Raw genomic sequence first — 12,323 nt, 5'->3', positions numbered from 1 at the left:
TCAGTGAACTCCAGTGACCTTCCTACACCTATCCCCTCAATTCTGTGTCTCCTGGTTTGTTTCTCTGCTGGATCGGTTCCCCTCTGTCCCCACACTGCCCTACACCAGCTCTCTATGGTCGGCCATCTTTCCCTCTCCATTTACTCTTTTTTTATATAGATTTATTTATTTTTATTACAAAGTCAGATATAGAGAGAGGAAGAGAGACAGAGAGGAAGATCTTCCATCCGATGATTCACTCCCCAAGTGACCTCAACGGCAGGTGCTGTGCCGATCCGAAGCTGGGAACCTGGAACCTCTTCCGGGTCTCCCACGCAGGTGCGGGGTCCCAAAGCTTTGGGCCATCCTTGACTGCTTTCCCAGGCCATAAGCAGGGAGCTGGATGGGAAGTGGAGCTGCCGGGATTAAAACCGGTGCCCGTATGGGATCCTGGTGTGTTCAAGGCAAGGACTTTAGCCACTAGGCCATGCCACCAGGCCCCCTACTCTGTCTTGACAATAGGATGCTGGACTCTCTGCCATTGTCCGTGCCGCAATGATGGACATATGACAGTGTGTGAAGAACTATACTTTAGTATGATATAGAGGAACTAGGTGTGGGAGGGTGAATTGCAGAGGGGATAAGGGAAATCCCAGAAGCGTATGGAACTATATGATAAAATGATAATAATAAAAAATTTTTAAAAAGCAAGGAAAAAGGACCCGGCGGCGTGGCCTAGCGGCTAAAGTCCTCGCCTTGAAAGCCCCGGGATCCCATATGGGCGCCGGTTCTAGTCCCGGCAGCTCCACTTCCCATCCAGCTCCCTGCTTGTGGCCTGGAAAAGCAGTCGAGGACGGCCCAATGCTTTGGGACCCTGCACCCACGTGGGAGACCCGGAAGAGGTTCCTGGTTCCCGGCATCAGATCGGCGCGTACCGGCCGTTGCGGCTCACTTGGGGAGTGAAACACCGGATGGAAGATCTTCCTCTCTGTCTCTCCTGCTCTCTGTATATCCGGCTTTCCAATAATAATAAAAATCTTAAAAAAAAAAAAGCAAGGAAAAAAGAAGTCAATACAAAGTTTAGTGGGGCGAACCTGGAAAAATAAAAGCAACGTGTCATAAGTATAATAATCTCTAATTGTTCTTAGCAGAATTAATGGTGATGATGTTAAACATTTAATGCCTCTATCTCTATCTTCAGCCCCTTTAGATCAGTACTAATTGCAACTCCATCTTTAAAATGCTAAAATCTAATACACAGTGGTCAGATAATTTGCACATATCACTTGAGTGATCTTTGGATTTGAGTCTAGGCCTTCAGATTATCAGAGCACTTTAGTAAGTTTGTCTTCTTTCTTGTCCATAAGCAAGAGTAACTGTTTGTATATGTATCTGGGAAAATTTAGAGTGGGCATTGCTAGACAGAGCCAAGGTTTTTAACATGGAAAAATGCCTTCTGTGAAGGCAATATAAATCACAATAGCATGTGGTACAAGTCAACTAGAATCACCAAATATTGTTTCTGTTTGTGAGACAAAACACATAGTGAGAGAGACCAGCAGAGACAGGGATGGTGCCAGCTAAATGGAAGAATTCTCTTTACTGCCAAGGGTTTAATGCATGAGTACTGGATGACCAGTAAGTTTTTAATGCCAATCAACATTGATTCTGTAGTCGTTGGCTTCTATTTTCAAGCTATCACATTTAGAGAACAAGGAGAATTATTTGGACGGAAAAGGTGAAATCTGAGCAAACTTATACAACAATACACCAATTTAGTGATACATTTCTGAACAACGTTGCAATAGAGAGCAGACAAAAAAGGAGGAATATTCAAAATATAATTATTAGTATTTAGTATCTTTCTTAGTGATGGGAAGTGATGTTGAGGGGAAGGAAAATAGAAAGTGAATCCCAAATGTGCAACTGAGCTGCTAGATGTATCCTACCTCAATGAACTGAGATTAGGAACAAGGAAGAATGCACTCAAGGTGGTGGTGATGTGAATGTGTACATCTTGGAACACCTGGATGTGTATTTCCATAAAAGACTGGGAATACTCTGCAGCTCCAGAGAGAATTTGGTTGAGATCTGAGAGTAATCTACCTGTAAGTGGTTTGTACAGGATGAGGTGAATAGTTTCATCTAGGCTTAAGCTTGTGGCCCTAAGAAAATAAGACAAAATCTGGAAATACTGATGTCTGAGTGGTAGGTATTGATAATAAAGTAGTAGTGAACAAACCAATGATGTAATAATAAGAATGTTAAAAGAAATAATGCTGAATTGGAAACGTGCAAATCATGTGATGATGTCCCTCATTTAAAATTTGTTCTTTGAAAATATTTTTTTTACATTTTATACTTGAATTATTTGTTCTTTTTTTTAATTATTACGTTGCATTATGTGACACAGTTTCATAGACTCTGGGATTCCCCCATCCCCTCCCCAATCCCTCCTCCCATGGTGGATTCCTCCACCTTGTTGCAGTATTACAGTTCAAATTAAATCGAGATTCTTTTGTTGCAAACATATACCAAGCATAGAGTTCAGCATCTTATTGTCCAGATAAATTCAACAGTTTCTTGGGGAGACCATCTCTACTCTGAAGGCAGAGCTGACAGAATATCGTCCTGATCAATTAGAAGCCCCAGCACAACATCAACAACAATTTACAACATTATGGAATTAATTGACATGGTATTGGGTAATCAATACGTTATAACAGTGCAAGTTCTTAACAACATCCTGTGACTACTTCATTGACTCTTCAATTTTTGTTTGTACACAGAACCGGCTGTTACACATCTTAAAGTGACTATAGGGTACTACTCAGCTGTGTCGTGTCTGTTTTCATTTTAGTATTTAGCAGTTTATTCTGTTGACGCATAATTTTGCTGAACTTGGCTTCTAAATCTAACAAGGCCTTTGTCAACAGTTGAGGTGCAGAACAGTTTTAGGAGGGGTGTGCAGAGAAATCCTCCTTCCCCTAGTGAGGGGTAACTAATCTTTGTGTCCTATATAGTAAGGTATTTGTGGATCCACGCTGATGGTTTCCTGTTTGGTTCTAAGCTTTCCTTGTATTTCTCTATCTATTCTATTTTTTGGGGGGTGGGGGGCTTGGAAGCGATCCTGATGGTCATTGCAAGCGAGGGAGGGGATCCAAAGTCGGAACTAAGTAAGGACCAGAAGAAGCTCCTCTCCCTAGTCCCGAAAGAAGTTTGCTATTCTTCTATTTCTGCAGATCCCTCAGGGCTCCTGGCTGTTGTTCCGATGACCTTGGGTCCTGCGTGGAAGGATTTGGGCCTCTTCCATACCATGTGGTAGATCCAGAAGGGGCTGGGTAACCTCGGAGTTCTCCGCCTCCGAATGCACTCCAATTCCGTGTGTTCTCCTTCTCTGTTGGGATGTAGTCCTTGGTGCCCATAGTGATAGTCCTTGGTGAGAATCTGAGTCTTCACGGTTAGGATTCTCTTTGGGAGAATTGAAATGTACAAAATTGTGAACATGTGAATATACAACTGATGCACAACCCGTAATATTTTATGTATTAAATAATGCCTTGATATTGTGCCTTCATCGTGAAGCATGAGACTAATGGAGATTTTGTTGTATTTACTGTGAATTTGTTATTACGCCCCTATCTCTCCTTTCCTCTCACTCTCTCTCCCTACATTCTTCTTCCCTCATTAATCCTTCCTTCCTCTTTCCTGCTTTCTTTCATACTCATTCTTTCTCTCCTTCAGTCCTTCGTATATAATACAGAGTGAATTAAGTGAACTTTGATGTAGCCCTTTATGCACTGGGTGCTAGAAATCTTAAATCCATTTCTGAGAAAATCTTCTATCTTAAGACCTCATTGTGCTTGATGTGTGAATTGACTGCAGTGCCTACTATTTCCCAACCTGACAAATGCCTGGCTCACTTATTTCAAATTTGACTATTCCTTGTTGAATAATTTCTGTAAAGCATTAAAATTATTTAGGGAAATGAAAAGGTATATACAAGCAAAATATTCATATTGATTTTTTAAGATTTTTTTCTAGCTGCTTGCAAACTTAGTACATTAGTTGCTAATTGAATTGAGTCATTGATGGATTGAGTAAATCGCTTTTTCATAACTCAGCATTTCTCAGCTATTGCAAAGAAGTTCAGAGTTTCTCATGGTGACCGACTTTAATGCAGGTCCCATTTCTGTCTCCTGCAGTGACAAGGACAGTGTGTGCAGAACAATGTGACGGCAGGTGCTACGGACCCTATGTCAGTGACTGCTGCCATCGGGAATGTGCCGGAGGCTGTTCAGGACCTAAGGACACGGATTGCTTCGTATGTCTCCAACTTCTCCCTTTGATTCCTGGGTTCCTTGTTCCCTCTATCTCAAACACCTTGAATCCTTAACATTTTATTACATCAAGATAAAGTATACCCATTTTAGGACTAAGAAATGCACTGTTCCCTGCCAGAAAACATTGCCTCATTGCAATGGCTACTGGTGAACTGCCTTATTTTCTCGCACTAAGTGAACTGTGACTTGCTATGAGTTTTTCTCACAGCTGAGATTTATTGGAGAGCATGAAAGAGAACATATTGAAATACCTTTCCCAAAAATGCACTCACTGCATGTTTATACTCTTGCATTATTGAGTCCCATGAATGTTTGTCATGGCAGTTCATTTTGTCAAGCCAAATTTAAAGGCTATGACATAAATGTCAGACTTTCTCCAAGTTTATAATGTTTTCATTGCACATTTAAAGCAATTTGCAATTTCATTTTAAGGAAAGAGGACGCTTTTCTAAAAGTGGACATTTAGAGTTAGGGACACCTTTTAGTTGTATTTTGACATCATGTTCTTGATATGATTCTTTTCATTGTTTGGAAAGTATATGAGTATTTCAGTGAGGTATGTTGATTTAACCAGTTCCATACTTGCTAAGTTCTTGTTTCATCATTAAAGTAAAAATCATTTAAAAAGTCTTACTGCTAAAAAATATGTTCTTCAGCTTTTCAATTGTCTTTCCAATTGAACATTAATTTCGTAACTAGGTGATAAAAATTAAAGTGCTTATGAATTCTAATTGCTGAATTAAAAAAACTTCACAGGAAACTCATTCTTTTCTATAGTGAAATAAAAATATAGAGCTGTGTAAGAGGAGAACAAGACAGAGAAAAGGAAGCCAAAATGCTGAAAATTATAAATAATTCTCAGCAGGTCGTGAACTGAGAACTTTTCTCTAGTCTATTGCCAGGATAGACAGAAGAGAAGGGAGTTTGATTTTGACAGCAGGGAACACTGCAGGTGTTATATTATTAATTCCAAAGGAAAGCAATAATAAATATCAACAACTCTCAGAAATTTTGCACTGAATTCTTTTCATGGTTCCATTGTCATGACAAGCAGAGTGCCTAGGGAGGGACAGAATTCTTATTTCATTACTTTTGTGGAATGGTCCAGTGATTCCACTGTGACGTTTGGTACAGAATATTCAAGAATTCCAGACAGAGGCCTTGATGTAAGTTATGTTTTTTGTTTGCTGTCTTAAAGGCAAAGTGTTTATCCTTCTGATGTATGTTCTTTCAGGCCCAGTCTGTGCACTGCATTGGGCAAAGTATGTTGGCGAAGCAACTAGAAGGACATAGTGAGTTTCATGGCCATAAATTAAAACTCACTGAGTTTCCCAGATTAGTTTTTAATAGGTTATTTCTGGAAAGTGTCACCTTAGTGACAAAAACATCATCAGTGAGTCTCATTCTGGTTATGTATCTAGTAGACCATCATTGGTGAATTGTCATGTTAGTGACAAAGTGTTTGCAAAAACAACAATTGATAAAGTAAATGTTATGAAGAAACAGTAAACCAATGCTTATTGATCACTGACATTATGACAATTTATGATGAAATGCAAAACATAATCTAAGTTCACATTAACTTTTCCTTTCTATGGAGGCTTAATTTCTTAATTAAGAGTATTAGCTCGTCAACCCTTTTGTTAATGTTCTAATGTATTAATATGTATTTCCTCTTTTCTCTGTCAAATTTCTGACTCTCCAGTGGTTTTTAGTTCTTCAATGAATCTGGTGTATTCTTAATGTACATATATGTTGGCAGAAATAAAAAAATGTCTTCTTTGAATGTGTACTGAGTTTGACAAATGGTATGGCATGATGAAAGATGTCAAGCAAGAAATGATGTCATTGCAGCTAACTAGAACTAGTTTATTTCAGTACATTTTGGCATTAAGTACATTGTACTCGGTTGGTCACTGGTCAGCAGATTTCTTTAATTTAAATGGTCAGCACAATGTTTTCTCACCACTCAATAGTAATCACTGTGTTTTGTATGTTACCTAAAACACTTCAGTCTCCAAATATTTACTCAAAAGAATGTCAAACCTATTGAACTGCAGATTTAGTTGTCAGTGGTAGACCATAAGAATAGCACAAGCTCTAATAAATGTGAGTTTAAGGCCAGGAAGTATTATGGCCCTAAAACTATATACATGAAATACATTGAAGTTTTGAAATAATTTTAAAATAAGTAAAAATATAAAATATAAAATGTATGGTTACTTGGTACTAAAAATAAAACACTTAAGGGAATAAAGAGTGTGTTAGATCAAAGGTTCACTCATCCCTTTAAGCCAACAAAGAATTTTAACCAATGTTCAGTGTCTAAATTAGTGGATGATTGTTAAGTAGTTTAAAAATCAGTAACTGTAAGTGATATAGTTACTGACATTAGACCAAAAAATTTATGAAATTTTTAAAATGCAAAAATGGCCATACAATTATTAAATTTGCCATGTTAATGAAATTTTTCTATACTAAGATTGCAACATTCTCATAAAGTTGTTATAGCAGTATTGTTTCATTACTAAGTGTTAAGAAATTTATTTGGAAATGAAAGCAATTTTTGCTATGTTTCAGGCCTGCATGAATTTCAATGACAGTGGAGCCTGTGTTACTCAGTGTCCCCAAACCTTTGTCTACAATCCAACCACTTTTCAGTTGGAACATAATTTCAATGCAAAGTATACCTACGGAGCGTTCTGTGTCAAGAAATGCCCACGTAAGTAACAGCACAAAAAGAACCAAATTAATCAGGTCATCCTTAAAAAATGATGGGATTTTATTCAACTTAGCATAAATTTGAAACATCTAATAACATGGAAACTTCTAATAGTGTGAATTACTTTAAATGTTGTTACTATGACATTTATTCTAAGATCAGGCTACTTTTGTGTCCATACAAAATAAGTGATCAATATCATAACTCAGAACGCTAACCTAGGGTAGGGTTTTTTCTTACACACAATCCTTCAAGGCTGTTCCTAAGTGAGGTTGCAGAGAATGTGCCATTTCATTTCAACTTGCACCCACATGCCAACTTCCATGTTTACTTTCCTCTCTCAGTTTATCAGAAGTGCCCTGCCCCAATCTGAATGTAACCATAGGTATGAGCTGAGTGTGAAATGCTATCCTAGTGGTTGATAACATGAGGTTCATAAGCACATGTTTCTGTAATTTATTTGTGCTGTCACTCATACCCAATCCCAAATATGTTGCTTCCGCTTTATGAATTTCATGTTGGATCAGGCCAACATTATAAAATCTATTTCAAACAGATCTTTCTTCATGATGACCAGTGGTGGTCACTAGGTTAATCATTGAACAACTATTAGATATTCCATCCCTACCAGAACCCAGAGTATGGCAGGAGCTTTTTCGTAAATGGTATACAATCCTATACTATAGATAGCCTGACTTAACTCTATAAGTCTATGGGTGTCTGCTATGATTTTCCAATTACTATAACACCACGTGGTATGTTTGCCCACCATAGATAATTCCAATCTAGTAAAACAAAATCCTTTGAGTCTTATTGTCCAAGTAGCGCAATTGCTTCTAAGAAAGCCTGGACCTGTGCCATGTAATTATCCTTGGTGTGAATCCCTTAAGCCTAGAAGTCCTCTATGCTATTGCATATTGGGCCAAAGCTACATAGTCAAGCATGGAGATTGCTACTGCAAAATACGTGGTGTCCCAGAGAATGCTGCATTTTCCTTTGTTATGGAAGATTATACAAGTATGTATATATTTATGAATGTATACACACATGTATGTATTAAAGGGGATGTCTTGGAATACCCTAGATCACTAGAATTCTCAAATTTTCACTTAAGTGTAAGGTAGGATATTTCTTTTGTGTTTCTGTATTTTCCCAAAGTACTATGTTTTCACATTCATTTTTTTTAATGGAAAAATACAAAACACTTCCATGGCACTCTGAGAATGCATGGTAAGCATTTCTCCCTACATATGAACTGTACTCACTCAGTTCAAGGCAGTTTGAATTAATCTGCATTTGTGCTACGTGACCTTGAGATATTTTTAAACTTCAAGCGTGCGTCATGACATGAAATGGACTGGAACTACTGAAAAATACAAACTAAATGTCATGTCAGTTCCTAAGAAATCCACTCTATCTTGGGGTTCAATTCAAGATGTAGAGTGCAGCTACACAAGTCTAGTCCTGCTTTACATGAACTGCCAGGGATTTGAATACAGAATGCTTCTGAATTGAGTGCATAAAAAGAGTTGTTTTGAGGAAGAGACATATATGCTCAAGAATGCTAATCATTATCAAACCCTAGAATACTTTGTTTTGATCTTTGCTTGCTGAGAACTAACATTTATTTTACTTTTTCCCTAAAAATTCAGATAATTTTGTGGTAGATTCCAGTTCTTGTGTACGTGCCTGTCCCAGTTCCAAGATGGAAGTAGAAGAAAATGGTATTAAAATGTGCAAACCTTGTACTGACATTTGCCCAAAAGGTGAGTAATATTTGAAATTATTTTGATTAGAACAGGGGACTATAACTAGGTTCTTCATTTTTTAAAAAATACATGTTTATTTGAAAGACATACAGAGAGCAGAAAGAAAGAGCAAGAGTGAGAGAGAGAAATTTCTATCTGTTCTATTTCTGTTTCCATTTGTTCACTCCCCAAAGTCTGCAAAGGCAAGAATTGGACCAGACTGAAGCCAGGAACCAGGGGCTTCCACTGGGTCTGTGCATGGTTATAGCAGCCCAAGACTTTGTGACATCATCCATTACTCTCCAAGGAACATTAGCCGGGAACTGAGTCAGAAGCGGAACAGCTGGGAAATGAACTGGCGTTCTTATGGAATGCCAGCATACAAGGCAGCAGCCTTACTTGCTATGCCACAGTACTGGCCTCTCGATTGTGTTAGTAAGCTAATGAAATGACCTTCTCAGCATATATCCACTCAGGTTACCAAACATTTTCATATACACTTTCTACCACTGGAAAGTTCCTAAAGTCTAAACTATCCTGTTAGTATGCTTTGTAGGTTTTAAGTGAGTGTATATGTACTACAGTGGTCAGAAGAAAAATTAGATACAAATTGAGAAATGAGTTATTTAATCTTATCTGTGGCATGTATTAAAGTTTTTGCACAAAACAAGAGGCAACATGATTATTTTAGCACCTAATGTATATGTTTAGTTGCTTGGGGGGGGGGAGGTATATATTTCAAACAGAAGATAAGGGAAGTAGCACGTTTTCCAAATCTATGAAATAACTGTTGTAGATAACTCATGCTCGAGAATTTTAGTGGAGGAAGATGGTGTCCAGGTTCAGGCACACAAATTCCTCACCAGAATGTTAGGTAAATTAAGCAAGACAGAAACAATGTGCATGTTTAAAAAGCTCTTAAAGTTTTTTGTTTGTTTGTTTTTTTAGATTTTCAAAGTAATGCCTTGGAAAAGAGTAACCTTCAGACATATTTTTGAAATGACATGGTCTCTCCCTTTTCTTAAATTGTCTTTAGAAAGCATAAATAATAATCAATAAGCATAAATATACCAGTGGCTACTGACTCTGGTTTACAACAGCCTTATGTTGTTCTTTTAAAATGAAAACACGGTGATTTTTGGCCAGAAGTAAGTTGTCCAGCCCCTGACTGTGGTTCTTGTTTCTGCAGCTTGTGATGGTATTGGCACAGGATCACTGATGTCAGCCCAGACGGTGGATGCCAGCAACATCGACAAATTCATAAACTGCACCAAGATCAATGGGAATTTGATCTTCCTTGTCACTGGTATTCATGGGTCAGTATTAAATTTCTTTACAAGACTTTTTTTTTTAAAAAAAATATGAACACAGTTCAAGAGATTGTATAGCTTTGTTAGTTTAGTGCCTCATGTCCCAGAGGAGTTTATATTTCATTAATGCCCTCTGCCTGCAAAAGCAAGGGCCAGATCACTTGTCACAGTGGCAAACTGGAGTTTTCACGTGTCTCTGCTGTGATTTGGAAATATTAATCTGGATTTGTCTAAAGCATGTTTGTAAACATTTTCCTCAAGGATGCAGCTTTTAGAAGATTTGGCGCCATCTCATCTGTGTTTATTAAGGAATGTGGATATGTAAGATAGGGAATTTCAGATTCCTAATTTAATAGGTAAAGATAAATAAACTAATTCAACATGTTTTCTTTCACGTAACACAAATCAGTAAGCTAAAATTTCTATGAATGAATTCTTACCAAAATTCTCAGTCCTAAGACAGTTCCTTTTCTAAGTTGGAATTGACTGCTAAAGTAAAAGAAATTGATTTCATTTTTTTTACTAAAACATATGACGTTGTCTGGATGCCTCCAATACAGAACCACCTGCTGGTTTTAACTGCGTAAAGAAGCAAGTTGGTATTCTTTAAACTGTAATAAAAATGTCAGTATTTTTATTTTATATTTTGTCTCTTTGTGTATGTTACTACTGAATTCCTAAATGTTAGTGCTACAGGCAAAAATAAAAAAATAGCACTCACATGTTTCAATTCAAAATCTCATTCTGAAAATACACCACATCATTTCTAGAAGCAAAATAATTTAGCACATTATGATTAAATATGTCCACACGGAAATAGCAAAAACAGTTGAAAAATTTGTTTGCATTCCAATAAATTAATGTATGTGTTATTGCATAAAGCTCTCTCCCTACTGTAACAGTTTTCAGTATGGTCCCATACCAGATACTATATATACACCATTCAGATTTGAGTCCCAAGAAATATTTTCTAAAATTAGGACTAAAACTTCTGATTTCTCTTTAAAAAAAAATTAAAACCAGTGTTTTTCTGTCTAAAATCCTATTGTTAAAGTCAATTGGAACTGGGTAGCACCAACAAGCCGTTTTGACATGGGACTCATATTGCTAACTTGACCACAGTTCAGCTGAGATTGAATCCATTTACATTACTGCTTTAGCCTCTGACTCATTTGCCATGAGATAATATTTAAGTGCATCTTGCTAAGTATAGCATTTAGTGAAGGTAATATATCTACATTTTAACTTTGCAAAATCATGTAGCACGATGAATGAAAGATCATGTCATGATAATAAATGTCTTCTGAGAAACCAAAAGAGTAAGTTGACTTATATTGCCTATATCTATGTGTAAGTAATATAAGAATGTCTGATTTGTTAAAGCAGATCTAGTCTGTCAGTGTGTGGAGTGATTTGAACCTATATGCTCGTGAATCACATGAGAAAGGTCATTGAACCTATCAGGATCCACACATCTCTTCATTGTACCAAGATTTTGACATTTTTTATTAATCTGAGCATAAAATGTCTAGATAATGTAGCCTACCAGCATAATTAAAAAAAAACATAATTCTGTGGATGTATTTTAAAGCAGACATGTAATAAAAAGCATTGGTAGGACAACACTCAGTTTCAGTTTATAATGAGAGTAAGGCTTGGTTAGAAAGGAGTGAAATAATTACTCCATATAATAAATGTAGAGAAATTATGAGCAGATGAACAGCTGACCAATAGAATAGGAAAGAACTGACAGGACATTTTATTACATGACAAAAGAAGGAGGAAAATGATTTTCCTGGAAATCAGGCCAAAATGACTGAAATTATCTACAGAGTGTGTCCAAGCATGAGGTTTCCATACACAAAATCCTGAAGGAGTGATGGGACCATCCTAGGACTGTACATGACATGCAGCAATCCTTTGCTGTGAAAGACATTGAACAGCCTGCAGCTCAGGTTACCAGGTTATTACTGAAGGCCAAAATATCCTCAAAATTTGGTTATAACTGAAACACCGTGACAGATGTGCCAATTTCCTTGTAGTGAGGTGGTACTGCCTGCATACAGAACTACTGCCACAATTTTGTGATGGTCAATGGATAGTGAACCAATAAGGGCATCTAATGATTGAATCACTTGTATTCAAATTATAGCTGAAAAAGTTTGAAAAACAGTTGATCAGATGATGTCTGGAATGGCAAATTTAGTCTTGGGTCATCATG

General features: G+C 37.2%; 1 protein-coding gene across 4 annotated transcripts in view; it reads left to right on the top strand.

Moving 5' to 3' along the window:
• Positions 1 to 12,323, top strand: part of ERBB4 (erb-b2 receptor tyrosine kinase 4) — a 1,037,128-nt gene that overhangs the window by 724,088 nt on the left and 300,717 nt on the right. For all 4 annotated transcript variants that reach the window (XM_058664956.1, XM_058664954.1, XM_058664957.1 and 1 more), the window contains exons 6-9: positions 4,185 to 4,303; positions 6,903 to 7,044; positions 8,697 to 8,810; positions 9,982 to 10,108. In XM_058664956.1, the coding sequence (XP_058520939.1) occupies positions 4,185 to 4,303; positions 6,903 to 7,044; positions 8,697 to 8,810; positions 9,982 to 10,108 (502 nt within the window). The remainder of the gene's footprint in view (positions 1 to 4,184; positions 4,304 to 6,902; positions 7,045 to 8,696; positions 8,811 to 9,981; positions 10,109 to 12,323) is intronic.

Source organism: Ochotona princeps, chromosome 5 (genome assembly GCF_030435755.1).
Source record: "Ochotona princeps isolate mOchPri1 chromosome 5, mOchPri1.hap1, whole genome shotgun sequence".
Lineage (NCBI taxonomy): Eukaryota > Metazoa > Chordata > Mammalia > Lagomorpha > Ochotonidae > Ochotona > Ochotona princeps.
The sequence above is the reverse complement of the archived record's forward strand: the minus strand, read 5'-3'. Positions and strand labels throughout refer to the sequence as shown.